A 27037-nucleotide genomic window follows, 5' to 3' on the forward strand; every position below is an offset into this window, starting at 1 on the left:
TCCAGTGACAAATTTCTTGCTGTTTGTGTGTCATTGGGTATTAAATGATGAACAATGTGGCATATCGTATGCCGGTGCATGTAAGGATTCTTTTACGGTGGCCGTGTGTGAGCACATGCACGTGAAGCAGAACTTAGTTACACTCTAAAAAATGCTGAGTTGTTTAAACAATGTTTGGGTCTATTAGTCTATAAGGGCCAACCCAATCGTTGGTTTTTAGCAATTTAATTAAAAAAATTTAACCAACTGTTGGGTTTGTTGATATTTGACCCAAACATGGGTTGACACAGTTTTAGAGTGTAGTGATGGGTAGCGAATAGAATAAACCTGATAGAAGTTTAAACGGAAAACAATAATTTTTCTGAAGATTCAGCAGCGCAAACCCCCCACTGGTTACTGTAGCATACTGGCCCTGTCCCAAATGGCACACCAAGCACTCGCGGTCTTCCTACGAGTCCACACTTTCGTGTTGTAACGCCGCTTTGACTGTTGTGAAAAAGTCTGCTGCGGAGCTTACATCAGTGCGGGCTCGGCAAAAGTGCACATCGAGGATGCAATATAGAATGCAAAGGGCGCGATCGCGAGCACCTTTCTGAGACCTAAAATGACAAATTGGATACCCTATGGCCTCATGGACTTAACATTTTTTTCTACTTTACCACAGTAAAAATGTGAATATAATGCCCCGGATACCTTTTTACTTGCACATCAAATTCTATTTAACAGTTTGTGCTTGTTATTATGGTAAGACACGTCAAGTTTATTTGTATAGCACATTTCACACATGCTTGGGATTTTAGTGGCAGCACACTACTGGTTTCTCTGGCAGCACAAAATCAAACATAGCCTAAATGTCTTGACACTGCGGAAGATAAAATTCGCTCTTCAGACCTTTTTCAACAAATGTCAGTTGCTAGGAACATCAGGAGAAAACATGAAGATATTAGAAAAGAGAATGAATCTCTTTCCTGCTTGTGTCCCATATCCCTCCCAAAGCGCAGAGCGGTAGGCTATATGAAGCATCTTTGTCGGGAAATGTAAAACAAATGTTTTTTAAATATGCAACTTTCTTATATTATTTAGATTACTAATATTTACTGATATTTATTTCAATGTTTTACAGGCTGTAGTGTGGTGTTTCAGTTTCACTGACGGAAGTGCTAAAAGAAACACGCGCGTCTGTTACAAAATGGAAGCCTTGTTTATTATTTTTTATAAACCTCCTGTATTTTGACACCACCGTGTCACCGCCGGTAGTTGGTCCATTACCACCGTGGTGGTCAAAAACTGCCACCATCACAGACCTAATTGTAAATCCACAAGACCGAAAGTGCATATGAAGTGTGCCATTTGGGACAGGGCCACTGTAGTTTTGAATCTTACTATTTCCTTCCCATGAGCCTCTATTTAAAGGACATTTAGACTCCTCAAGTTGCATTATGGAGCTTTATTTATCCTTTATTTAACCAGGTAAATCCCATTGAGATATCACTATCTCTTCTTCCAGGGAGATCTGAAGTCCTTTAAATCTCATCCTGTGTCTTGATTCCAGGGCTTCAATAGTGGCACAAGCAAATGTGCATTAGATTTAATAGTTTGTTGTCTTGATGGGGCTCAACATCTGTTTGGCACTGTTGTCACTCTAGAATGATAAAGTTTGCTGTGGTTAATCATATTTGACGTGACTTTAAAAACTTAAAGTTACTGTGAACATGAAAATGTAGATCTGCTTTTCAAACCCTGTGACATTGACGGTTGTCAGTGGGTGACATTTGTTTTTTATAAGGATTAAGGCTCTCAGATTTTGTAGGGGAATTAATGCCGTCATGTGTGACTACTGTGCAGTTCAGGTAATAAAATATATATGAGACATTTTATTATACGCATGCCAGCGTTAACCTCCACCAAATGTTGTTTCACGAAGAGCCTGTTAGCTTCTTTGTGAACTAAATTTATACTGGGTTTGTCGACTCTTACGAAAGGGAATAACAAGGTAATTTCCAAACAAAGTCCAATAGAAGAGAGCGCATCTTAAGGAGAAGTGTTCAGTCTGGTGCTCTATGGTTTTTAATAGTCCATCAAAGAAAACTTCAGGATGACCATGGCTCTCTTTCAAATTAAAAAGCCTTTATTATCAGATGGCTACATACAAAAAAATCGACATTAACCGGCCCATGCCTTCCTTAGGGAGAGCAACACAACAAACCCAACAACAGGTGCAATCAGTTTCATTCATTAAGACATCTGATTAGTTAAAATTTATCATGTGATCAACCTCTCTTTGCAACATTAAACATTCACCAATACATTCCAATCTCAAAAACACCCCTTCATAAATCAGTAATAATAATAATAAAAAAAATAAAAATAATCATAAGAAAGGAGTAAAATCCCAGTCCTCATTCAACCCTGGATACATATTGGCCTTTAGTTTATAAATCCAAAACATCTCTCTTTGATTCAGTTTAAGTTCTCTATTCCCTTTCCTAATAGTACTGTTCACATGATCAATACCTAGTATACCTAGTATTCTCAGGATAGAAGGGTTATGCATTAATTTAAAGTGTCTTGCCATAGGACATTCTTCATTGCCCCTTCTGATGGCATATTTATGTTCAGCCAATTGATCAAGTAAACGCCTTTTGTTCTCCCAATATGAAATACATTACATTGAGGACATTCCAGTCTATAAATCTGAAAACGTTTAACCTTGTACAACATTATCATCACAATGATTTCAGTGGTGGCATTTGAAGCAACCCTTAGGTTTAAATTAACCCCTAACTAGGAGGTTCCGAGTTTCTGATTTCTGTGAACTTCATTCCAAACCTTTTACTTGAATTCTTATGGCAGCTAGGGGTCTATTGACAAAAAATTATAACTCCATATTTTCTGAGATTTTATCGATAATGATAATTAAACAATATTTTGCTTAGTGTATTTATTGTGTTGGTACCTTGGCAGGTTTAGGACTGTCGTTGACAGAGGACACCCAAAGTTTTTGATATTCTTTATATTCTGTGTGGTGTCAGTTTGCAGAAATTATCTTTTCAGTTTAAATTGATATTTAGCTTTTATGGGCATTTTTACCTTTTATAAAGCCATTTTAACCTAATCAAATGCATCATCTTTTGTGTCAAATTCTAACATTTAAGCGATAAATTAAATTAGAATAATAAGACACAATAAGGCTGTTACCAATAAAAAAAACTAAAAAAAAAACTAGTATTGTTTTTAATCAAACCTTTTGTTACAGGAGCACAGAACAGAAACGTTAAAATACTAATTCTGCTCAGAGTGAACCGATTGCCAACCCCCCCCCCCCCCCAATCATGTAAAATTAGATTCAATGTAATCTCCTGTTTTATTTCTGCTCGAGAGAAAATGGTGTTCAGTCCAACAAACATATGGAGCCAAGTGAGCTTCCTTAACACGTGCCCGCATTTCTGCGTTTGAAATGAAATGAACTGTGAAATGAAAATCCTTGCTGAAAATGAATGTTATTTTAATGGCACAACAATCAACAACCCTGGTCAATTGTTCCAGGTAAACCCTGCCAATTCGGCCAAGATTAATCTGTCTCATGGATTTGAAGCTGCACCATAAATCTCCATGACTAAAGGATTTGGTGAGTGAAGGAGAAAATGAACTGGTAAGTGATGGAAGGCAGCAGCAGAGATTTGATTTCCGCTGGCGAGAGTCACTTGTTGTGTCGACAAGACAATGAGCAGCTTCTGACTGAGAGGCAGCAGTCAGAAACCATTAGTACGTGAGGGGAATCGCCTCTCTACAAACACAGGAGTAAATCTTTCTGATCCCCATTGCTGAAAAGCAATCCACCAGGAAAAAGTGCAAACTTTTCTCCTTTTCAATCATTTCCTTCTCATTTTTGATCTGGTCAGAGAATATGATCCTTTGAGATGTGTGCAGGTTTGCTTCTGAAGCTTTTTTCATTTCACCCACACAAGTCTTCAATTGTTTCATCTTTCCTACAAACATGGAAATGAAGGTGGTGTCTGCACTTTTGTCTAAGCTCCACTCCTCTTGTCATGGAAGCTTTTCTTGAGGCGACGTATTGTGGGCTTGCAGCTACTGTAAAAAGGCTCAAAGCCTGAGATTTGTCATGCTCCTGAGGCAGCTGTGCCTGTCCACTTGATGTTTTACAGGGCTGCCCAGTGCTCAGCCTTTACTTATTACGCTGGTCAAATCTGCCGTTTGTGAGAGGAGTTGGATTTTTAACAAGCCTCTGGATTATTGGTCGCCTCTGGTATCTTGCCACCACTTCACTTCACCTAACTATAACTTCACCTAAGGCCGTGGTTGTCTGTAAGAAGTAAGAAGACATCATTGCCAGAAGGTGGATTTATAGAAGAAAAGGAAATCAAAGTCTTCCATGTTTCCATGTAAATGGTTCACTTTTTCTTTCTGTAATGAAGTTCGGAAGAAAGGCCAGCGTGTTTATCGCTCCTATGAGCTTCATGCCAGTTGTAGCATCAACGGCCATCTGAAAGTATCCAGTCCCTTTGCAGTTGAATTGTATTATGTATGTAGGTCCAGCTCTACAGTAGGAGTCCATTTCTGACAAGTCCATTTCTAAACTTTTAATTTAAGCAAACTTAAAACCATCCTCACAAACTATACATTTTATAAGCATAGACTATAATTAGAATATAGATTAATCCTTATTAAAGCTTCAGAAGTTATTCAGTCAAGAGCAGTGAGTGATTTTTTTTTTTCTTTTGTTCTTTGATTAACAATGACAGACTGCAGCAGGTCAATACTGCTGTCACTTTAAGACCACACATGATGTGGATCTGACAAGCATCCAATTTTCTCACACGCTGTTAATGTAAGAATTTTTAAACTAATTTAAGGCAGATATTTAGACATCGTTTTGTATGTTTTGGTACTGGCGTCCTGTTAGAAGCGGCTTTCTGTGCGTGTCGGGTACATTAGTACAGTTTTCTTTTGGATCTTATCACACTTTAATGGTTTAAAAGCATGAATGAATGAGTGCATGATCATTTAATGTAACGCAGACAAAGGATCCCAGAAAAAAAAGGACTATGCATTTAAATGCGTTAACATTTTTTAACATGTTAAACTGAAGAAAAATCGCAAAATGAACACTAATTTTGACAGCCCTACTTTTTACACCTCTCTACTTCACTGACCTCCATAGTTAACCCATTTGTTAGACTTTGACTTGCTTTTTTCCAGTCCAGGAAACAAACATATCACCATGGCACATGTGGTATGATAACGGCAGTTTCACACATACTCCATTTGCGTATGCGGTGCATTTTTTTCGTGCCCATGTTAAAAGGTTAGAGCATTCACACTGCAGTGCAGCCAGGGCATTGCAGGATCGGTGCGATACAGCGATCATTTCTGCACAGTGTCTATGTTTGCTGTTGTTCGTGGTCAAAATGAACATGAATTGACATGAACATTTTGTAAATTTTACTATACAAGTCTGTTTCACAGTCAACATATGAATTTCTGCCCTGGGGAAATCTACACTTTATACCTTACATTTTTAAAATCAAAAGAAATTAATGGATGGTACTTGAAACACAAATGGCCTGATGGATTTCTTGCATAAAGGTTTAAATGCAAAAGAAAAGATATTGGAGCCGTTTGTGAGCCACACTGTTTGTGTGAAGTTTTTTTTTTTTTTTTTATTAAACTTTATTTTGTTCAAAATTAACAATATTTAAATTAGTCAATACATCAATACTTTTTCCTAAACGTGTTTTTGTCTTACCCTATGGTAACTATGGTAAGCCTGTCGTAAGTGTTTATACTTTAGACCTAGCAGAAAATTGCCTACATGCGTCACTCGCCCGTGCATGTCTGTCATATTCGTAAATAAAGAAACGTTGCTCCGGTGTATGGTGTGAATGTTTACATTACATTTAAATGTAATCATTTAGCAGACGCTTTTATCCAAAGCGACTTACAAATGAGGAGAGCAATAGAATCATTCAAACTAACAATATGACAACAATATGCAAGTGCTGTGTCCTTTCCCAGTTTAGTCTAACGCAGTGTAATTTTTTTAAAAAAAATCGATATAGAAGAGAAGAGAAAAAAGGAAAAGAAAGTGTTAGTATTAATGGATGAAGTGTTGCCGAGATGCGTCTTCAGCTGTTTCTTGAAAATGGCTATGGTCTCAGCAGCTCGGGTTGAGTTAGGTAGATCATTTCACCAGCAGGGAACATTCAAAGAAAAGGTCAGTGAAAGTGATTTTGTGCCTCTTTGAGATGGCACCACGAGGCGGCGTTCACTTACAGAACGCAAGCTTCTGGATGGCACGTAAGTCTGGAGTAATGAGTTTAGGTAAAAGGGAGCAGAGCCGGTGGTTGTGGTTGTTAATGAGCGGTAGAATAATCTCTCTCTTTTTTAGATATGGGAAAAAAAACATTCATCCCGACAATCACTCAGAGCCAAAGCACAACCAAAACAATGTTCTTCTGCAAAATGCATGCAGTTTTGTTTTAACCACTAGAACTTACATAGTGTACTTTTTAAAATGTTTGTGATACTACCTTTAAGAGAAATACCATATTTAAATGTTTTCCACTTGCTTGTGCAACATAAATAAATATACAAGTGATGAATGGAATAACACATTGTTTATATTTATTTTAAACGTGAATACGTTTATGAAAGATTGTATTATGCAAAGAGAATCACAATGATGAAAAAGTATTTTCAGTAACTTTAACAATGTTTGAATTTGAAAATATACAGTTGTATTTGCCGTGGAGAAGTTGTGCTGCACACTGCAAACTCGTCTTATGTGAAAGAACAATGAGCCTGCGCTGCTTCCGCACCTCATACGTTCCCCCATACGAACTGAATACGGAGTATGTATGAAACAGGTGTAACCAAGACAAACTAATGCGAGTTAGTGTTGCATGATAAACTGCTTCTGCACTAGTATCAAAATATTAGCAATGCCAATTCTCTGCACCTTAACCTGCCTTGATTTTGTGTTTTTCCTCTCAGTATGGGCATCATTTTTGGATTACACACATACAGGAAGACAGATATGGCAATTACACACACAACAATCATGCTGCTGTCGAACCGTTTCTGTTTGGGCAAACTTGGTTAAGATTGCCATCTGTTTATGACTGTTAATGCTGCAAGACTTTCAGTTTGTGTTTGTCCCCAAGGCTGTCTTTGTCATTAGTGTGTTTTAGTGCACAACACAATACTTCAGAAGAGAACGGAGTCATCTGACCATCTCACGCTTCAGTGTTTGGACAGCTTGATCCGTGACTCATTGGTCGGAATGTGTGAACCTGCATCTGGTCCTGTACGGAACAAATCGTCCCAAACATGCTTTAGTTTCCAAGTCAAGGGCTCATAGTGAAGTCTTGCTGTGCTAAACAGCACTTTTTTGACACAGTTGCTTGAGGACCGGTGCATCACATGAATATTTCATGTCTGTGATCATTGTTTTTATCTGAGAGACATTTAGAGAACTGTTTTCAGCCCTTTTCTTGCATAATTCATTTGCATTACAGCATGGTACAGTACATGGACATGCTGTTATCTAAGGAACAGCATCTCTTTTTAGACAGCTGCTGTTCAGTCATTACACACACTTTTTTTCTTTGTCTTTCTCTCTTGCTACTGAAGTCAAGTTAGATGTCTTCAGTGTTATAAGCTCCAGGTCTGTGTCCTACATTGACTTTTTAAAAAATTTTATAGAACACTTCTGGTACTTGCATCTGCATTCCAAAAGTTATGCCATAACAGTCCAACAGTACTGGTACTTTACACTGCATTACTGGTAAAAATTGTTTTTCTAATTATAGACATCTTGTTTATATGCGTAAACTGCATGCTTACGGCCCAATCACAGCCGTGCTGATATTCAACACTTCGATATGCTTTCTTTTGTGATTGTTAAATCATTTATACATTTTATGCTAGTTTACACTTTTTACATAAGTGGAGATGTGAAGCAGTTTTATTTTGTCCACGTGGACACCACTGACACCTTCCTGTCTAGCTCAACTTGCAGCGTCTGCTGAGTGCATGAGCTTCCCAACAGCTTTGTCCTCAGTAAAATGGCCAAATCAGCTTCCAGCGTCTGAGCTGTTGCCGTGGCACTGGAGGGGACGGGCCTGTCGCAGAAGCAGTTTGTGCCATCGTTGCTGTAACTGCGCTGTAGATCTACTGTGAGCGTAAGCACACGCCAGTGACCCGCGCTCCAGCAGGTGTCCAGGGCTACAGCGTTTGGAACATCACTACAGATGACATGCACACGCTCACATACACACAAAACCTGAGGACAATGCTTTGTATGCTGGTCAATCACAGTGGCTATGGCAATTTCGTCACAATGTACGTGCTCAAATCTGACCTGTTCCTCTCACTGTATCAGAAATCAATCCAGTTTGTCTCCATGAGCCCAATGCTGGGGCTTAGAGTCTTCAGTGACATTGCCGTACCTTCTGGAGAAACGTCATGAATTTGAATACAAGTGAGTTTGTTTCGTGCAGCTGCCAGGTTGAGCCCGGGCAAACAATGGGACTGTTGCTAAGGTCTAGGGTTGTCATAATACCACAAACCAGCTGAAGTATCACAATACCACATAGTATCACAATACCGTACAGTATTGTGTTAATTCATAATTCAAATGAACAAAATGAACCAAATTTTCATAAATGCATAATGTAAATGAAAACAGACCAGATTTTCCTCTGAATACTTTATTAATGAGAATGAATAACTGGCTATTGTCACCAATCAAATGAAATCAGTGTAAACAAAATCAATCCGCAATATAGCACTGCAGAAGTGGCACAGAAGCTGCAAGTGAAATTTAGATGCATTTACACTGACAGTTTAATACTGATCAGAGGTGGTATTAATGCATTTGCACTCAATTACAATTCCATAAATAAGGTTATTGAGATTAAATATAAAATTCTGAATTTAGAAATATGAAGTGTTGGAAAAAAATAAAATAACATACCTACTTTTTAATTTCTTTATGATTGATTTACTGAATCATTAATTCAACTGATTTGTTCAAAACTGCTGTTTCATTCAGTAACAAAACAAGACTGTTTTTATGAATGGCTCAATGAATTTGAACCCGAATCGTTCAAAAACACTGATTAATTCAGAAACAAAACGCTGCAGTGTGTTGCTGGAAGCGTAACAGTTCCTCTTTGTTTAAAGCTATTTTCATTGGTAAAATAGAGCTAAAACAACTTTTTGTTTATTGAACTGTTACATAAAAATCAATCACATTTGCTATCGTGCTGATCAGCACTCCTTATATAAAACTCATACAGAAGCTTTTTTATTGTTGCCCTGACTCAGACTGGAGTTGAATGGAATTGCATTTGTCATTCTAGAAACTAAACATTAGATTTGTTCCAGAAGTGGTCAAATGAGCAAAGGACAAACTGAGCGAATACATTCTTATATAAGATATAATGATGTTGAATAGTGATGTTTGAGCTGCTAATTTTTAAACTCTTATCAGTCTCTCTTGTAATGTTTTAGTAGATATGTGTTCAAATTAACATTTAAAATAAATATTTTAAACTGCTGCACATACATTACTTATGGTACTACTGTAATGACGATACTACTACAATACTACTGTAGTACCGGTGTACCGTGCAATGCTACAGACCAGTTTACTGATCAATTTAAGGTTGATAAACTACAAAGATGAATACAATGAAAGTATTGGTTTTAATTTAGTTAAAACCAGTTATGGGAGGTGCATGGGTGGGGTCAGTATGTTAATAGTATGGTATAATATATGTGTCACAGTGTCTGGTTTGTGTTCCCTGGGTAAACACTAGAGGTCCCCTTCCCTCACGGTGTCACTCACTCATGAACTGCAATTCCCACAATCCTGTCTGTACTCATCACTGTTCATTGCACCCAGCTGTTCCCCATTATCATTGTTAGTTTTTGTGTGTATAAAAACCCTGTCTGTGCTAGTGTTTGTTACGGAGTCCTTGTTATGTATCACACCACTTCGGATGTCTGTTCTTGCTTGTTTCTTGTTTTGTTTCTTGTGTTGGATTGCCTTTTGGATTTTGACCTTTGCTTGGACTGGATTTATGAGTAACGGATTTCCCTTATTAAACTTACTGCAATTGGATCTACTTTTCCTCTGTTCTTGTGTGGATCGTGACAATATGAGTATAATATAAACATAACATAAAAAAAACAACAACAACCTAGAATGCATTTTGACATGCTAAAAAACAAATATTATAAGAGCACCACAGTCCTCTGATAGCAGCTGCCATTCCTGCTGAATATCTACACATCCCAAAACACTGAAAAAGAGGAGGCAAATTCATCCTGTGTGCTAACCACCATGATCCTCTCACGTATAGTGATGAGAAACAGTCCTCCAGGCTCTTGACCTTTGTGTGTATCTCTGAAACATTGAGGTCAATGGGCAACTGTTATTAAACTGTTATTAACTGTTGTTAACTGCTGTTAAAACGGAGGACAACAGACAGCAGAACGTTGCTTGGCCAGAAAGCACAAAAGACCAGAATGATCTTGGCCGACGCTGGTCCACCTTGTGTAAATGAGGGCTTGTGTTTGTCAATGGTGCTTCACTTCCAGACTCTGGTTCATACTCTTGTCTGGCTACATTAGGAACTGTAGTTCTGCGCTACTTAAAAATTTAAAAAAATAAAATAATAATAATAATAACTTTCCCTTTCATCATTGTTTTCCATGAAATACTATAGGCCAAAAGCATTTCAAACAAAAATAATAATAAAGCAAAACCATCTGTTTTAGTCCTCATAAATGTGCTTGGTCAGTGGTTTCTTGTGAGACATCTCCACCTCATTTACTTTCTTCTGATCGTGTTCTTTAGATTTCTGTTGCTTTTCTGATCCTTTAGCGTTTAGCCCAAAGCATTTATTTGTCCATGTCTTCAGAGTGTTGAATAGAGGCGACACTGTCTGTCTCTCCAGCTGAGCTTCCCGTGTCTCTACCAGCGCTCCTCAGTGGCTCATCATCACTGTCACTTCACATGAGCTCACTCCTGGCTGCTCACTGTCTTCACACTTGCTACTCTCTCACTGTCTACAGTTTGACAGGTGTAACTTGCTGTAAGCTTCATTGTCTTGCTCTTGTCTGATATAGATGTGTTTTGGGTTTGTTGCCCGAGCTGTACTAACCTATTTCTGCCTGTGTAATGATGGTTCATCTGTAGTTTGTGTCTCCAGTAGATGAAAATATATTCAGTATTACTACTTTATGTAATATATATTGTGAAGGACGCATGATTCAAGACACGTACAAGGTTATCCTGGAAGAAAAATTGCTGCCTTCTGCTCTGACAATGTTCCCCAACTTAAAGGATTGGTTTGCTCCATGCCACACAGCCAGGCCAGTCAAGTTGTGGCTGGAGGACCACTAGATCAAGTCCCTGTCACGGCCAGCCCAAACTCCAGACCTGAACCCCATTGAAAACCCCTGGACTGTGATCAAGAGGAAGCCATCAAACAAAGCCGAGCTGCTTGAAGATTTACGCCAGTGGCATAGTCACCCTACAGCAATGTGAAAGACTGGTAGAGAGCATGCCAAGATGCATGAAAGCTGTTATTGGAAATCAGGATTATTCCATCAAATATTGATTTATGAAGTTAAAACATTGTGCTGTTTAAAAATTTATACAAACTTGTTTTCTTTGCCTTATTCGAGGCCTGAAAACATGGCATCTTTTTTAATTTTTTTTAATTTTTTTATTGACCAGTTGTCAGTTTCTGCAAATAAATCAAAATAAGCTTTACAGATCTTTATTTGAAAGGGTATAAACCAGGGGTGCACAATCTTGTTCCTGGTGTAGGTAGATCTCCAGGAATCGGATTGGGCACCCCTAGTATAAACAATGCTTTTCATGCTTGTTCAGTGAAACACAAACAATTGCACATGCACCTGTGGAACAGTCCTTATGACACTAACAGTTTATAGGTGGTAGACAATTAAAGTCACAGTTCCAATAACTTAGGACATTAAACAGACCACATTTTATTGACTGAACAACACCAGATCTGTGTTTGAAATCGCACCTTATACTAGAGGTCTACACGGGTCCAAAAAAAGAGACAGACCCGGCTGGACCCGAATGTCACATATTCCACACTAAATTGCTATTAACAAGTCAGTAAACAAGTTGTGAAAGAAACCCCAAAAAAACCGTTTTGCTGTCGTCTCTCTTCCTTGCACCTGTGATGCATTACACAAGAAAGTTCTGTCCATGTTATTCCTCTCTTGTTATTCCAAGTATGCTTAATCCACTCATTATTTCAGCTTCAAAAGTCCACTTGATGTCACAGTGCAGATTTGCATTTCGACTCGAGTTAACTCGCATAATAACTTTGACTGTTTGCCCTTTTGAACTATAATAACGATTGCTCGTTCAGTGCCATGGCCGCTGATGTTAGCATTATTTATTTGCTGTCATCTCTGTGCTCTCTGCGCTGAGTCTAACCACCCAAACTTTAAGATTAAACAAGATGGTTCATTAATATTTTTATAAAAATGGGAGAAAGTGTAAAGCACGGTTTGGCGGAATGTCCCGCCTTTTAAGTAAAAGAGCCAATCGTCAATTGGTAAAGTCATTGTGTCACTGCAGAAGCTCTGGTTGCCATAGAAGCATGACGTGCTTGAGACTGCACATTCGCATTAGCTACCTGGAGCAACCTGAAAAATGAGCTTTTTAACACAATTTGTGTTTGTTTTTTTAACCTTATTTCCCGGCTCACACTTGTCTTATCCTAATTTTTTGGGATAAGAAAAGTTGCAAGTTACAAAAAACACACAACAAACAATGCTGACTGGCTCTGATCACGGCCGTCTGTTCTGAGTCCGATCGACGGGTATTACACACAATGTTAAACAGACCTGAGACCCGAAGTAATAGATTGGGACCCGACCCGGACCCGGACTCCGTGTAGATCTCTACATTATACCATCATTCACTACTTCCTACATTAGTCCACTTGAAGGAGTGAATGAAAATGAGTGAGCGAATTCGGACACTGAGGGCCCTATCAAACACCCAGTGCAATGCATCGCTAGGTGGAACGCAAATGTTTTTTGCTAATTTCAGCCTGACGCAGTCATTTTCACGTCCTGCGCCACGTTGTTGAAATAGCAAATGCATTTGCGCCCATGGGCGTGCTGGTCTGAAAACCAGTGTGTTCAGGCGCATTGTTGGCACATTGCTATTTTGAGGCAACTGAAATAGAAACCAACATTGACCAACAGAAACCTGGTCTAAAGTATAATGGCGCAGTATTTTTATTTATTTAAAGGGCGCATTAGTAATATGAGCCACGAGCAGATCCATTTAGTCTCTGGAGAAGCCTGGTGCGCCAACCATTTTTCCGGTCGTTAAACTAGCAAAAGTGGATTCGGACACGCTTAAACAGTGGATTAAGTACACTTGTGCCATGCGCTTTAGACCCTGCCCGAAATCGAATCTGTGCAACCTCAAAATTTATTTGGGAGCATTTGTGAGAGTACAAATAATTGTTGTTGTGCGACCTTTTTTTCTAGAGATGCACCGGTCAACCGGCCATAAATCGGAAACGGCTGGTTTATGCTCCAAACACAAGATCGGCTACTGGAAGGTTTTTAGTTTAATTTTGGATGATCTCACTTTCACACAAACTGCATTGCAATCGTTTCCCCAAATGTCATTTGTGTGAATATATTACAAAGGCTTTTAACTGGACGTTAACACAGGCCAGAGATGGGACAAAAACAACGTGTGTAGCATCTTTGTTTGGATTGTGATTAAAATGCAGTGGTTGACTAATTTCAAATTTCAAACTTACATCACTCTGTGCAAGAACCAATAATACACTCATTATGGGAGATTTCAACCTTCATGTTGACTCTCCCACAAATCGCCCTGCTGCAGAGTTCCTTGAACTCCTGGACTGTTTACATCTTACACAACATGTCACAGTACCTACACACAGAAAAGGCCACACTCTGGATCTAGTTATAACAGACACCGCCCCCATTACCAACATGAAAGTCTATGACTTGGGCGTGTCTGACCACAAGGTTATCTCCTTGGAATTGCCTCTTGCAAGTCCCTATCATAAAACAAAACGTCAAATCCGGTTTAGAAATTTAAAAGCAATAGACACCACCCTCTTCAATCAAGATATACAGCAAGCTTCACTAGTCACACAGTTCGCATCTGTTAATGGTTCTGTTGACCACTATAATTCCAGCCTTCATAATATCCTTGAGTTACATGCTCCAATCAAAACAAAAATAGTTACCTTTTCTAGGTCAGCCCCTTGGTATACAACAGAGCTCCGGAGCATGAAAACGGCTGGCCGTGCCCTGGAGCGGAAATTTACCTCAAGTGGCTTACATGTACACAAACAGGCCTACCGGGACCATCAAAAATCATACTCCAAAGCACTTACCATAGCCAGGTCTAAATATTTCTCACAAAAAATCTCAAACTGCACTGGAAATTCAAGACAGTTGTTCGCATCAATAAATTCTCTTCTCAAACCTCCCACATATGCACACGCTGACACCAGTACAGACCAGTGCAATAAGTTTATGGACTTTTTCACCAACAAGGTTATTTCAATTCGATCCAACTTCTCTGCTACAGGATCATTTTCCTCTAAAATCAGTCCTGCAAATCCTTGTAAAACATTTTCTTTCTTCTCATGTATTTCTCAGACAGAGGTGGAGAGGATCATAAAGTGCATGAGAACCTCTACATGCTCATTGGACCCTCTCCCCACACCATTATTAAAATCCAACATTACAGCCATCAGTCCACTGATCACAGAAATCATCAACCAGTCACTCACATCTGGTCAGGTTCCTGCAGCTCTCAAAACTGCAGTTATCCGTCCACATCTGAAAAAGCCGTCACTTGATCCGGAAATTCTGGCTCATTACAGACCCGTTTCAAACCTGCCGTTTTTGTCTAAAGCCCTGGAAAAAGTTGTTGCAGCCCAACTTCACAATCATCTTCAAATCCATAACATATATGAAAAATTTCAGTCTGGTTTTCGAGCAGCACACAGTACGGAGACAGCTTTGGTACGCGTCATGAATGACCTACTTATCACTGCAGACCAGGGCTCACCATCTCTCCTTCTCCTTCTGGACCTGTCGGCCGCCTTTGACACCGTGGATCACAACATCTTGCTCCATCGTCTTAAGTCTGTGGTTGGCCTCTCAGGGACCGCACTAAGCTGGTTCCAGTCATATCTTGCTGGCAGGCTGGAGTATGTGGCTTTAGGACAGTCCCAATCATCACCCCACACGGTCAGTTGTGGAGTGCCACAAGGGTCCGTCCTTGGTCCAACCCTTTTCACTATCTACTTACTACCTCTTGGTCACATCATTCATAAACATAAGGTTTCATTCCATTGTTACGCAGATGATACACAATTATACATAAAAATGGACTCCTCACTCCCCTCAGCGCTGACGTCAGCACTTCAGGTTTGCCTGGAGGAGATAGGGGCATGGTTATCTGATAACTTTCTTCAATTAAATAGCAGCAAAACCGAAGCCATTTTGATTGGTACCCCTCACCAAACCCGGTCCTCCTCCCTCAGTAGTATATCTATTTTTGGCCATCACATTGCTCTGTCAACCTCTGTTACAAACCTCGGAGTCAGACTTGACTCAAATCTCACATTGGACACCCACATCCGTCACCTCTGTAAGGTCTCCTTTCTCCACCTTAAAAATATCGCCAAACTCCGTCCTTCCCTCTCCCAACCGGATGCTGAGAGATTGATCCATGCCTTTGTCTCCTCCAGGTTGGACTACTGTAATGCCCTCCTTGTCGGGATCCCTGGCAGAAGCCTGCAAAAGCTCCAGCATATTCAGAACTGCGCTGCTCGGGTCCTGACGAGGAGGCGCAAATATGACCATATCACACCTTTCCTGAAATTACTACACTGGTTGCCCATTCAACACAGAATTCAGTACAAAATCTGTCTCCTCACCCATCAGTGCATACATGGAACTGCCCCTGCCTACCTCAGTGAACTCCTCATTCCACACACCGCCACACGTAACCTCCGCTCCTCTACCTCTACCTACTGCCTGTACCAACCAAGGACTAAACTCTCCTCCATGGGAGATAGGGCCTTTCAGGCAGTCGCCCCACGGCTCTGGAATGCCCTCCCAGAGTCCCTAAGGGCTCCACAAACCGTGGAGGTTTTTAAGAAGGGTTTAAAGACATTTTTATTTAAACAGGCCTTTTAACTCCCATGTTTTTGATTTAAATTTTGTGGTGTTTTATTGTTATTTATTGTGTGATATTTTCGGACTGTTTTTAACCTCTTGTTACTGTAGCACTTTGAGATTTCGCTGAAATTTAAAGTGCATTATAAATAAAATGTATTATTATTATTATGAAATGGATACAGTTTTTTAAGGCAAGTTTGGACTGGACTAGAGCAAATTAACAACAAATAAATTTGCTTAAAGAGGAAGAAGGAGAAAAAACGGCAGCTGGTATCGGAATTGGGCAATTTGCTTGTAAAAAAATTGGAATCGGCCATGAAAAATCTATGAGTAGATCTTGCCTTTCATCAAGGCCGAGGTCAGGGATCTTGGGCTTGAAAAGGTTGGTGACCACTGCTCTAGCCATTGAATGTACATCAGTTGTACACTTGTTATTGCGGTGCAATGTGTGATTGAATGAGTGCAATCAATAACATTCACTATGGTTTCAGACACCACTACAAATGGCTGTCCCCTCAAATAGTGCCCTGTTTTAGGATATAGGGGGTGTTTTTGGACACAGCCCTGGAGAAAGATTCCCAGGGTCCCTGATCACCTGACCATGCCATAGTCTTGCTGCAGGGAGGCATGAGGACTGCAGATGTGAACAGAGCAATAAACTGCAATGTCCATAATTTAAGATGCTTAAGACAGTGCTTCAGGAAGACCGGAAGGACAGCTGATCGTCCTTGCCAAACCGCATGTAACCATGTGTCCCATGGTAACATGTGTCGCATGTAACCCCCCAGATGTGTTCGAAAAATTGCAAGTTCCTTGGTGGAAGAGTGGAATAGCATCTCACAGCAAGAACTGGCAGATCTGGCTCAGCCCATGAGAATGAGATCCACTGTATTACTTAACCCTATAAACCTGAAGTGTATATCGCCGGCGTACACCCCCTAGCGAAAAAATCATAATCAATTTACTAAGCAACCACTGAATCGAATAACACAAAATTGGTATAATTTTTAGCTAAGAAAAAATTATCATATTTTTCAAAACGACTGCCTTGATCAACACAAACTCAACACTCATTTGAAAGCTTAGAGTCTGAACTTTACAATGCATGTAGTCAATTTGACATTCCTAAGTAGTGCTGTTAATTGCCGATTAAAAAAAAAAAGTTTTCATAATTTATTAAATACTTTTTTGTACTATGTTATAAACCATTATACATATACATTATACATTATACATTTTTGTACATATGTCAAAACCATCATACAGCTCTAGCCTGGCAAGCCAGACCTACATCAAGATGTTTGGTCTGGCAACTCACCATTGTCAGGGCTCAATCCGAGGGGCGGGATAAACGGTTGTCTTTCAAATTCCCTCTGCACGCAATAGGATAGCGCTACAACCAACCAGAGCGTTTGCCCACCAGCAGAGCTAGTTGATAGATTAAACTTTTGCCGTATCTGGTCGGCAAAACTACAAACACATCTTCTTTTTTTAAGAATGACTTAAGTGCCATTCTTTGTTCTTTTCTCAAAGAAAAGCTTAACTCCAAGTCCTCCAGAGTCGCGACCAAAGCCGATTCGAAAGACCGCTGTTCGCCAGCAGCAGCCGCCATTCTTTGTTTTCAAGTAGCAGGATCGTCACAACTCTGCCGTCATTATGTTAAGCCCGCCCACCGACTCTATACACGATTTGATTGGCCTGACTAGAGTTTGGTTTTTCCAGCTCGAAAGTCAACGGAGAGTTGCTAGACTACACTGGCTGCAAAATAAATTTTGTTGCCACTAGGGTGCGTCTAGATTTCTAGGCTAATAAAGCTCATATAGTTGTGTCAAATATCATTTGAAATGTCTCGAAGTACAATACAACCAAAAAGTGTAATTGTTTTGGGCTCTGACTAAACTTGAGCAAGTTTTTTGTATGTGAAGCCCTCCCCAGACCCATATGTAAATAATATACGGATACAGCATTTACGTTACATTTCTGCTTATAACTTCGTTAAACATGCTTCGATTGTGGAAAATTGCACATCATTATTTACAGAATATTCTCACAATTAAAAAGAGCCCTAAAGATATTCCCTTAATGTAGTTATAACACATAAAACCCCACATGTAGCCAAGTAAAATCAAAAAAACTTCATGAAACATGCACAAATCGTAGAAAATGGCACATCATTACTCACAGTGGATTCTCCCGATTCAAATGAGTCCAAAATCAACAATATCCTTTGCGTCAATCACAAGATATTCCTTACGGAGGAACAACAATTTTAAAAATACCTTCCGGATGTCAAGGGCTAAAGGCTACCTTGGTTCCAAATGCTGTAACTTTTGATTACTTCATGTTATTACCACAATATTTGATCCAGATGCAGCTTGTTGTATATAGGGGAACTTCAGCAAAAAAGATTTGTCCTCCTCCCTTATTGTTGCATGTCAATTAAGAAAGATATGTAAAATTTCCCTTTCCCTTTCCTTTTTTTTTAATCAGCAGTCTCTCAGCATGAGAATGTCCAAATATAATGACCTTTATTTTTTTTAAAAATGTAAAAAGTTTTCTATCAAACTATACCTACCTTTTGATTCTCCTTGCTATAGGCTAGTTTTGGAGTTATTAGTCTTTACTTTTGTCTATGTCTCTCAAAATGCCTTCAGGGCTTAAAGGGTTACTGACTGCTTCTTTTGATATTGACCCCTGCTGAGTCATTCCATCGTTGTTTGTCAAATGCCTGTGAAATTTGTTCAGATACAGTATATAAATGAGTGATGATTGACTGGGGCAGTCATGAACATTGATCAGTCATTTTTGCCACTATGCCAAACTAATGTTGATTGTGATGTTTTGTTTGTGTTTTATTTCAGGAAAGCTCAGGAGCAGAAAAAGAAGGTGGTTTTAGCGGGATGTGTGCCACAGGCCCAGCCCAGGATGGACTATCTGAAAGACCTGAGCATCATCGGGGTAAATGCACAAGCTCATGCTGGAGATCCTTTCACCCTTTATTCTGATGTTCTACGTGTTGAAGCTCAATTTATCATGCCAGTGGTCATTTCTTTCTGTCCTCCTATTCTGTGTGTTGAAGTGGTGAATGAGTAGTGCAGTGGTGTGATATTCAGGAAGTAACCATGTTTTCTGCTCAAGTTTTCAGCCCATATTTGCATTAGTTAAAGCTGGAATCAGTCAGCACGTGTGGGCGATGATTGTTTGCTCTTGACTGCACCCTTCTTACCGTTGGAAAAATCACCTTATGCAAATGGACAGCCGTTTTGCATATTATGCCTGGGCCGTTTAGTGTCTCAGGATGTGAGCAGGATGTATGTGTGGAGAACTAATCAGTGCATTATATTTTCTAGAGAATAGAGCTCTCGAGCTTTTGGCCGTTAACTCACCAGCTGTTAGAGCTAAGCCACTGGCTTACAGAAGCAGGTGTGTTTATTGAATTTAATTACATTATTTATGGTGTGCTGTTTGACATAGCATGTGGGATTACCACCAGATTCATGTTTATGAAGGAGACGATTCATAATAAATGGCCTGAGCCTAACCGGTCATGTTTTAATAAAACATGGATATGCAAATAAACAAACCTTGATTTTCTTTATGGTTTAAAGACAAAGGTGAGAAACTTTATTTCAAATGTGCGAAAGTCTGGAGAGATGCATTTCGTCCTGATGAGAGATTTTTTGTTGAATTATAACTCTGTGTATCCGGGAGGTTTGACCTGATGGTGCAGCAGTCAGCGGACGACTGCCACTCTCCTCCACTGTTAAACATGAGCTCTCTGTAATTCATGTGTTAAGCTGAGCTGGTCGCGCTGGTTACTAGCCACAGCTGGGATGATGAGGCTCAGATTGCAGTCCCACAGAGATACTTTTCCAAACGGCATCGGCCCCGTCTGTTGCTTCACCGGATCGGTTTTTATCTGATGAAAATGTTGAATGACTCTGGGGGCTTCAGTCAAACTTAACTCAGGGAAAACTAGAGAAGACGACAAAGCAACCACCTACAAAGTCTTTGAGAACTGTTTTACTTGAGAAACATTTTTATATTGTTTTTGATGCACCAATTCAATAAAGTTTTAGACAAAATGTTTTAGACAGTTACTTTTTTGTTCCAAACAAAGCCAGAGCAGAACCGCTGCAACACAATCATGGGCTTTTTGTTCCTTTTGAACAAATCAGTTGAATGAATGTTTTTTTATTTTTTTTGTTTGTTGTTCATTTTAACAATACTTATACACCATTATTTCTTATTGATTAATTTTGAAACAAAAAATGCATCTACTGCAAAGGCAGTGCAGCACATGGATGGTTAAGAGAGCACAGTGGAGTAATTACAAGCAATTGTGTTGAGTCCAATGAGAGTGTGAACATCAAAAGTGTGATGCTCCTCACCTTAAATTCTTAACATGAGTGGTAAAGAAATATGTGCCATTCATGTTGCTGCTTGTGGTGTGAAAGTGGCATAATGCAATATCCAAGCTTTGTAAAGGGAAGTTGAGGTATGTTGGGAACACTACAGCATTCTAGATTGAAATTTATTCATTAGGCTTGCCACACTACAGTAATGGGCCTTACTTGTGTATACCTATTTACCTATGTTCATGCCAGTTATGTGGGACGATATCTGTGGTTCCTGTGGTAACGAACAACAATTCCAGCTTGTGATAGTGATTGAAAATATTCTGCATTTTTTTTACTAAAATTTTTCAGGTTCATTTTAATTTGAGTAAAATGAAATCTAAAATTCATAGCACCACCTTGCATCAATCCTGAGCTAACCGTTTTTTTACACCAAATAATATTCAAGGGTGTGAATATTATGATGATTTGGCAAGTCTACCATGAATATTTTTGAATTGTGACCCCAAGTATTGAATTTAATTGATTCCCACCCCTACTAATTCACTAATGTTAACAAGTTGAACCTTTTTTATGTTTTATGTTTAGTGTTTAGTGTTACCAAAAATAGATAAGGATTTGAACCCTCATCCACTTGAATAAGTGAAAACTTTCCTGCACTAGATTTTTTTTAAATATTTTGCATTTGTTTAATTAAAACGTATTTGTTGTTAGTTTTTTTCTTTTCTTTTTTTTTTCTTTTTCTGACCGTCATGGTCAGTGTGCTGGAACTGGTGGCTTGTTGCGACACCAGACAGAAGCCTTCAGCAGCAGCAGGGCTCCTCCTGCTGCGTTCACCGCTGCAGTTTAAAGACAGACAGGGGTGAGTAGAGGCTTTCTGAAAGGCTGTATTGATTGGGAGAGCAGTGATGGAGCACTCAGCCCGTCCTGCACCCCTTGCAGGAGAACAAATGTGAGGTTTAAGATTTGCAGAGGTGCCCTGGTAACATTTCACCATCGTGGGCAAAGACACATGGACCCACTCTGCTTTGGTCAGGGGCTTGGGGATAGTAGAACATGAGCCTGGAAAACTGCAGTCTTTAACATTACAATACACCATCTGCCAACTCCCCAGCGACAAAAGCAAAAATTGCATTTCTCTTTGCTGAGCAGATCGAAACTGCAGCCCAGATTTATCTGGAGGCTTGGAAGCATTTGATGAAGTTGCCTCAGCACATCTTTGTTTTGTCTAGACAACAGACATTCACATCTGAAGCGGTTCGTCCCTTGTTGCTTTCAAGTAGTTTTCTTTAAAAACAGTAACTGTGGGGAATCACAAAACCGATTTTGAAGTTCTTCTGACCAGGGCTGTATTTAAAGCATAAGACTGCAGCCGAGGGAGTCAGTAATGCTTAACAGACCGACTTCCTGCCGCTCCCAAAACATCTCTGCCAGCATATGAAAGGATCCACTCAATAAAATTACCTTTCTTCTCCCTCTTTGACGTGGTGCTTGAGAGCGTGTAGCATTCAGAGCCCGTCCCGCTGTGCTTGGGGCCTAAAGTGCATTCACCTAGCGGATCTCGGACCCGTTGGTCCAGCAGGTGCTGCCCAGAGAGTGGCTGAAATTGTGCTCCCATTAGGACAAAATTGATTTCTGTTTCAGTGTTTTTCATGCAATGTAACTGCAGCCAGTGGAGGCCCGGGGTCTGCAATCTATCTCTCGGCCCACAGTACAGTTGAATTAATGGACCCGGTGGCTAGTGAAAAGCATGCACAGGCCTCGTGTCGGCCATTTAACCACAGGGTGCTGTGCACAATGGATATGAATTCCCTTTAATACTGAAGATCAGCTTCTATAATTTCATAGCCTCCTTGCAGAAATGACCTCAGCAGAGGAGGGAAAGATTACCTGCCTCCAGCTGACTCTCACCATTACAGGCTTTTTCTTTTTCTCATCTTTTTTTCTGGCTCCAGCAGAAACAAAAAAGATGAATACACAGCTGGTGAGGAATGTGTATAATTTTGCAGTGTTGGGGTTAAATTTCAAAGTGAAAATGTGCAAAATGAGTTTCTGAAGAATTCTGCAGGTTCTGTGTGGAGCAATCAGCTGATAGGATTTGATTGCTGGTCTCTTCCTGTCTCTCGGAAATACTTGATTGTGATTGGTCAGTCGTGGTATTCTTCACTGGAATATTCTTGTATTGACACTAAACTATAATTTATTAACTATAACTTTAACTATAATCAGCTGGTTTATGTAAATTGATAAAAATGAGTGTAGTGTAAGTGTCAGTTTCATTTCTTCATATTAATTTCTTGCTTCTACATATTTTTGGTGTCTTGAAATGACATTTTACATACAATGATTTCAACTGAAATCATGTCCATACAGTTCTGTGTATATATTTGCACCGGTCAACATTTGTTGTAGATTTATTTGTATGCTGTAGAAAATCACCACCCTTCATCCTCATGACAGACTCATCATATAATAATGGTCACACAGCTCCACACATTAATCAATTGGCATATTTCCTTGCTTTATTTCCTGAAAAGAACCAATTACATGTCTAATAGTTCTCCCTTTGTCAGAGAGCTTCTTAATTACCTCATAATCCTCCTAAAATTAGTTGAATATGGTTAAATGCAGTGTTTAATCTGCCGCCGTTTACCAATGTGACATTCTAGTATTAGGGATTAGAGGTTCATCATGCAGAGGAGCTTGATTTGAATCAGCTGTCAGTCACAGTTATAATGAGGATTGAACACTGACAGCAGCTACGGACTGATCTGATATGTGTTCACATCAATGCACACGACAGACACATTTTGTTTTTGGTGTATGTTAATGCTTATAATATTGCTAGTAAAAGCTCAAATGACATAAAATTTATGTAAAAGCTTAATTTCCAAATGAGCTCTGGTGTGTTTTCCTCCAACATAAGCTTCTGTTCATATTGGCTCATATGCTGTACAACAGTTAGCCTAGTTACAGTCCTCTAATCTGAAAGGTCGAGCAGCGTTCCAAGAGTGCTCACGTAACTGTCCAACAGCACTGGGACTTTTCAGTTTGAATCACTCCGCTTGTCTATTTGTGTTAGTGTTAAAGGGATGGTTCGGAGTAAAATCAACCTAGGGTCCTTTGCACCATGACCTCGAGCCAAACACCCCCCCAGAAGCCTTTTTTCCCTTGGTCGAACATTATTAAAGTTACAGCTTATTTAGAGAAATCAGCCAGATGGCTTAGTGCAGGCGCTAATGGATCCTATAATGTATCTCTTAAATTACCCCACTAATAATGCCCAGAATGGTACCAAACTACTACAGTAGTACAAATAGGTTCTGTACTCATAAAACGAGGCATTGGAAAGTTTGTAAGTACATCAGGAGTTTATTTAAATAGCACTTGCCTGACGGCTCATGCTACTGCTAACCCTGACGTCGATGTCACTTCAGTGATTTGGGAAAAACACGTAAAAGTCCTGGCAGAAAGCGATGCATGAGGATGTGGTTATTATGGTTATTTTTCTTGGTGTGAACGGGCCTAAAGTGGTTGGAATTTTAGGGTCTTTTTACATTTGGTCACTTCATGCATTTTTGCTGATCAGATAGCTATCCGATCCTGAAAAGACCAGTTGTAAATGCCCTCCAAAAAGCTTTCGAGATGAATTTTAATCCGATCACTCAAACCATTTCAGGAGGTGGTTTGAGACACATTCCAAACAAAACTGGACAAATGTAAATGCATCTGGTTATTGAAACCACATACACAAATTTTACTCCTCCCAAAATGGTAAAAAATAAAATAAACTTGTGAGTGTTTTATAGCCTAAATAACTGTTATAGCCAGATATGGCACAGCATCGCCACAGATGAGTAGAGTTTTACTTCTGAAAGCCAACGCGCAAACTGCCGCAAATAAAATAACAAAGTCGCAGGCGTTCAACACATAATCATCTCAATTAAAAGTAGTGAGACTTATGCTACGTCCCAATTTGCATACTATCCGTCCTAAATAGTTTTTGAAAATAGAATTAGTACATCCCAAATTGTAGTATGTTGAAATGAGTGTTCCAAAGATACCTGGATGGTCTACTATTTCCGGTCAGAAAGTGCAGATCGATGTGCGCTTTAATGGCTAATAACAACCCATCGCGCGTTGGACGAGGATTCGGTTAGAACTACAAACACGAGTGAAAAGTGTTAAACTACAGACATGCGCGAACTGCCCAGGACGCGTGAGTCCGGCGGTTAAGTAGAGAGGTTTAGATAAAGGGGTTTGAGTGATTAATTATCAGTATCTAACCTGACGACAATGTATATATTCAATGTTGTCTACATTTATATTGCATCTGCAGCAGCATTGTGAACTTTTGTAAAGATAAGTTTAGCCATTAACTTTTAAATGCATCATTATATTCAAATTGCAAACACATGAGGAGAGTCTCTGCATGAAATACCAACGACTGGCAGATGAACGTGCAACTACATTTCTCTCCGAAACGGTAGGAAATTAAAATAGATTGGATTTTAACTGTGACAAGATGATTGACAAGGCAGTTTACGGTGACCGGATGCACACGACAGATATGTCCGTTAAGATGAAGAAGTAGTATGTCCCAAAGCTTGCCTACTCTTTTGCTACACACTCAAAAGTATGTACTTTTTCTTCACAAAAAGAGTACATACTTTTAGGGCATAGTATAAGTAGGCGAATTGGGACGCAGCATTAATCATCTTACTGGTGCTGATGTCGCTCTATCCTATTGTGGTCTTTTATCTTGAAATAAGCTGATGATAAATAAAATGCAGCTCATATCTGTTGCTTTCATTGACGTGAATTTGCATATAGCGCGGAAATTGAAGATCACATATTTGTTTTGTGGAGACACGTGTGCGGCCAAGTGTAAATAAAACCGCTTTAAACGGTCTAGGAGATCAGTAAAACACATAACGTAACAAGGTGTAAACAGGTCCTTACACTGACTCTTTCTGCAGTTACATAGTTACGGGGTATGCAGTGTATGCAGCGCATAATGGCGCTGGACGGGAGGGGGCGCCATTGTGGCAAAATAATTATTTGAAAATCTCCTTTTAGAAAACTTTATAAATAATAAAAAATTGTTTGTTAAACAATTATCAAAGGAAATGTTTTTATTTAATTTTTGTTTAGCATTTTTAACTGATTATTTTATTATATCAATATCAACCTCTCAACTTCCGAGCACTTTAATTCTGTCCCATGACCAAAAATGGATAGGCCTAGATGTAGGAAGCGTTCTGGGGCGCAGAGCAGAAAAAAGGAAAATGTAAAATAAGTAACCTATTATTATTATTATTATTATTATTATTATTATTATTGTTATTGTTGTTATTATTATTATTTTATTTTATTTTTTTATCACTTGAATTCTTTAAATTGATCAACATTTAACAACGGTTAACTTTGGTTCAACTTTGCATTTCAGGGCTCGACATTAACACTTGTTTGCTTGTCCGGGACAAGTGTTTTTTTATTTTTTATATTTATTTATTTATTTATTTATTTTAAGGGGCAAGTGAAATAGAATTTTAAGCTGATTTTATGAAAACGGCAACACTGATCTTGCATACCCCTCAGCAAACGTGCAGTTGCGCCCCTGGGTGCACCAGTCCTTACTGTCTTAAAGGTCCCATTCCATGGATTATTTTTATTATTTTATCATGTTTCCAGGGGTGCCCTTATAATGTTAGTATGTTTTTTAGATCAAAAATTGTTATAATTTAGAAATAAAAGGCATATTTCCTAGCCTGATTTCATTCCCTGGTTTGAACACTCTGTTTGAAGGGGCGTGTCTGCTGTGAGACTTCAGTGTAAACGCCCTCTGCTGTGATTGGCTGACATGCTTGCATATGAAATATCTGGCATTACATGTGGAACTATCTGGAAAACTTTTACTATTACAGCTATTATACGTTTTTACTATTACAACTATCGGGATTAACGAATCGTGAGAAGTTTTTTAAGTATTTAGATCTATTTCAATCACATAAAAAATTGCAGTGAGCGTTGAGCAGATGACAGCCTGTTGATCGCGTGAAAAAAGATCTTATCATTGCAACGCAGTTTCTGCACTCACTAATGATTTCACCAATGCAAACATGAGGCATATAAATACAGTAAGAGCTTCGTTGTGCAGTGTAACAGCGTCATTTATTTCATAACGAGTTTTGGCAAGTGTCCAGATAAACTCGCGCTGTGTGATTGATTGACAGCTTGGACGATTGGAAAGGGATTGTTCTTTGATCGCTTTCTGTATATTAATCACAGTTTAAGTAAGATTATTTTCATCCTACTAAGAGAAACGATGTTAAGTTGATCGCTACTTCCATATTAAATCACTACTTACCGCTTGCTGGAATATAGTTGAAATTGCCCCCTTCGTC

General features: G+C 39.2%; 1 protein-coding gene across 2 annotated transcripts in view; it reads left to right on the forward strand.

Moving 5' to 3' along the window:
* cdkal1 (CDK5 regulatory subunit associated protein 1-like 1) overlaps positions 1 to 27037 on the forward strand; it is a 390498-nt gene that overhangs the window by 119771 nt on the left and 243690 nt on the right. For both annotated transcript variants that reach the window (XM_084088459.1, XM_084088460.1), the window contains one exon: positions 19134 to 19230. In XM_084088459.1, coding sequence (XP_083944585.1) covers positions 19134 to 19230 — 97 coding nt within the window. The remainder of the gene's footprint in view (positions 1 to 19133; positions 19231 to 27037) is intronic.

This window comes from Abramis brama (genome assembly GCF_963993115.1).
Source record: "Abramis brama genome assembly, chromosome: 17".
NCBI classification, from domain to species: Eukaryota; Metazoa; Chordata; class Actinopteri; order Cypriniformes; family Leuciscidae; genus Abramis; species Abramis brama.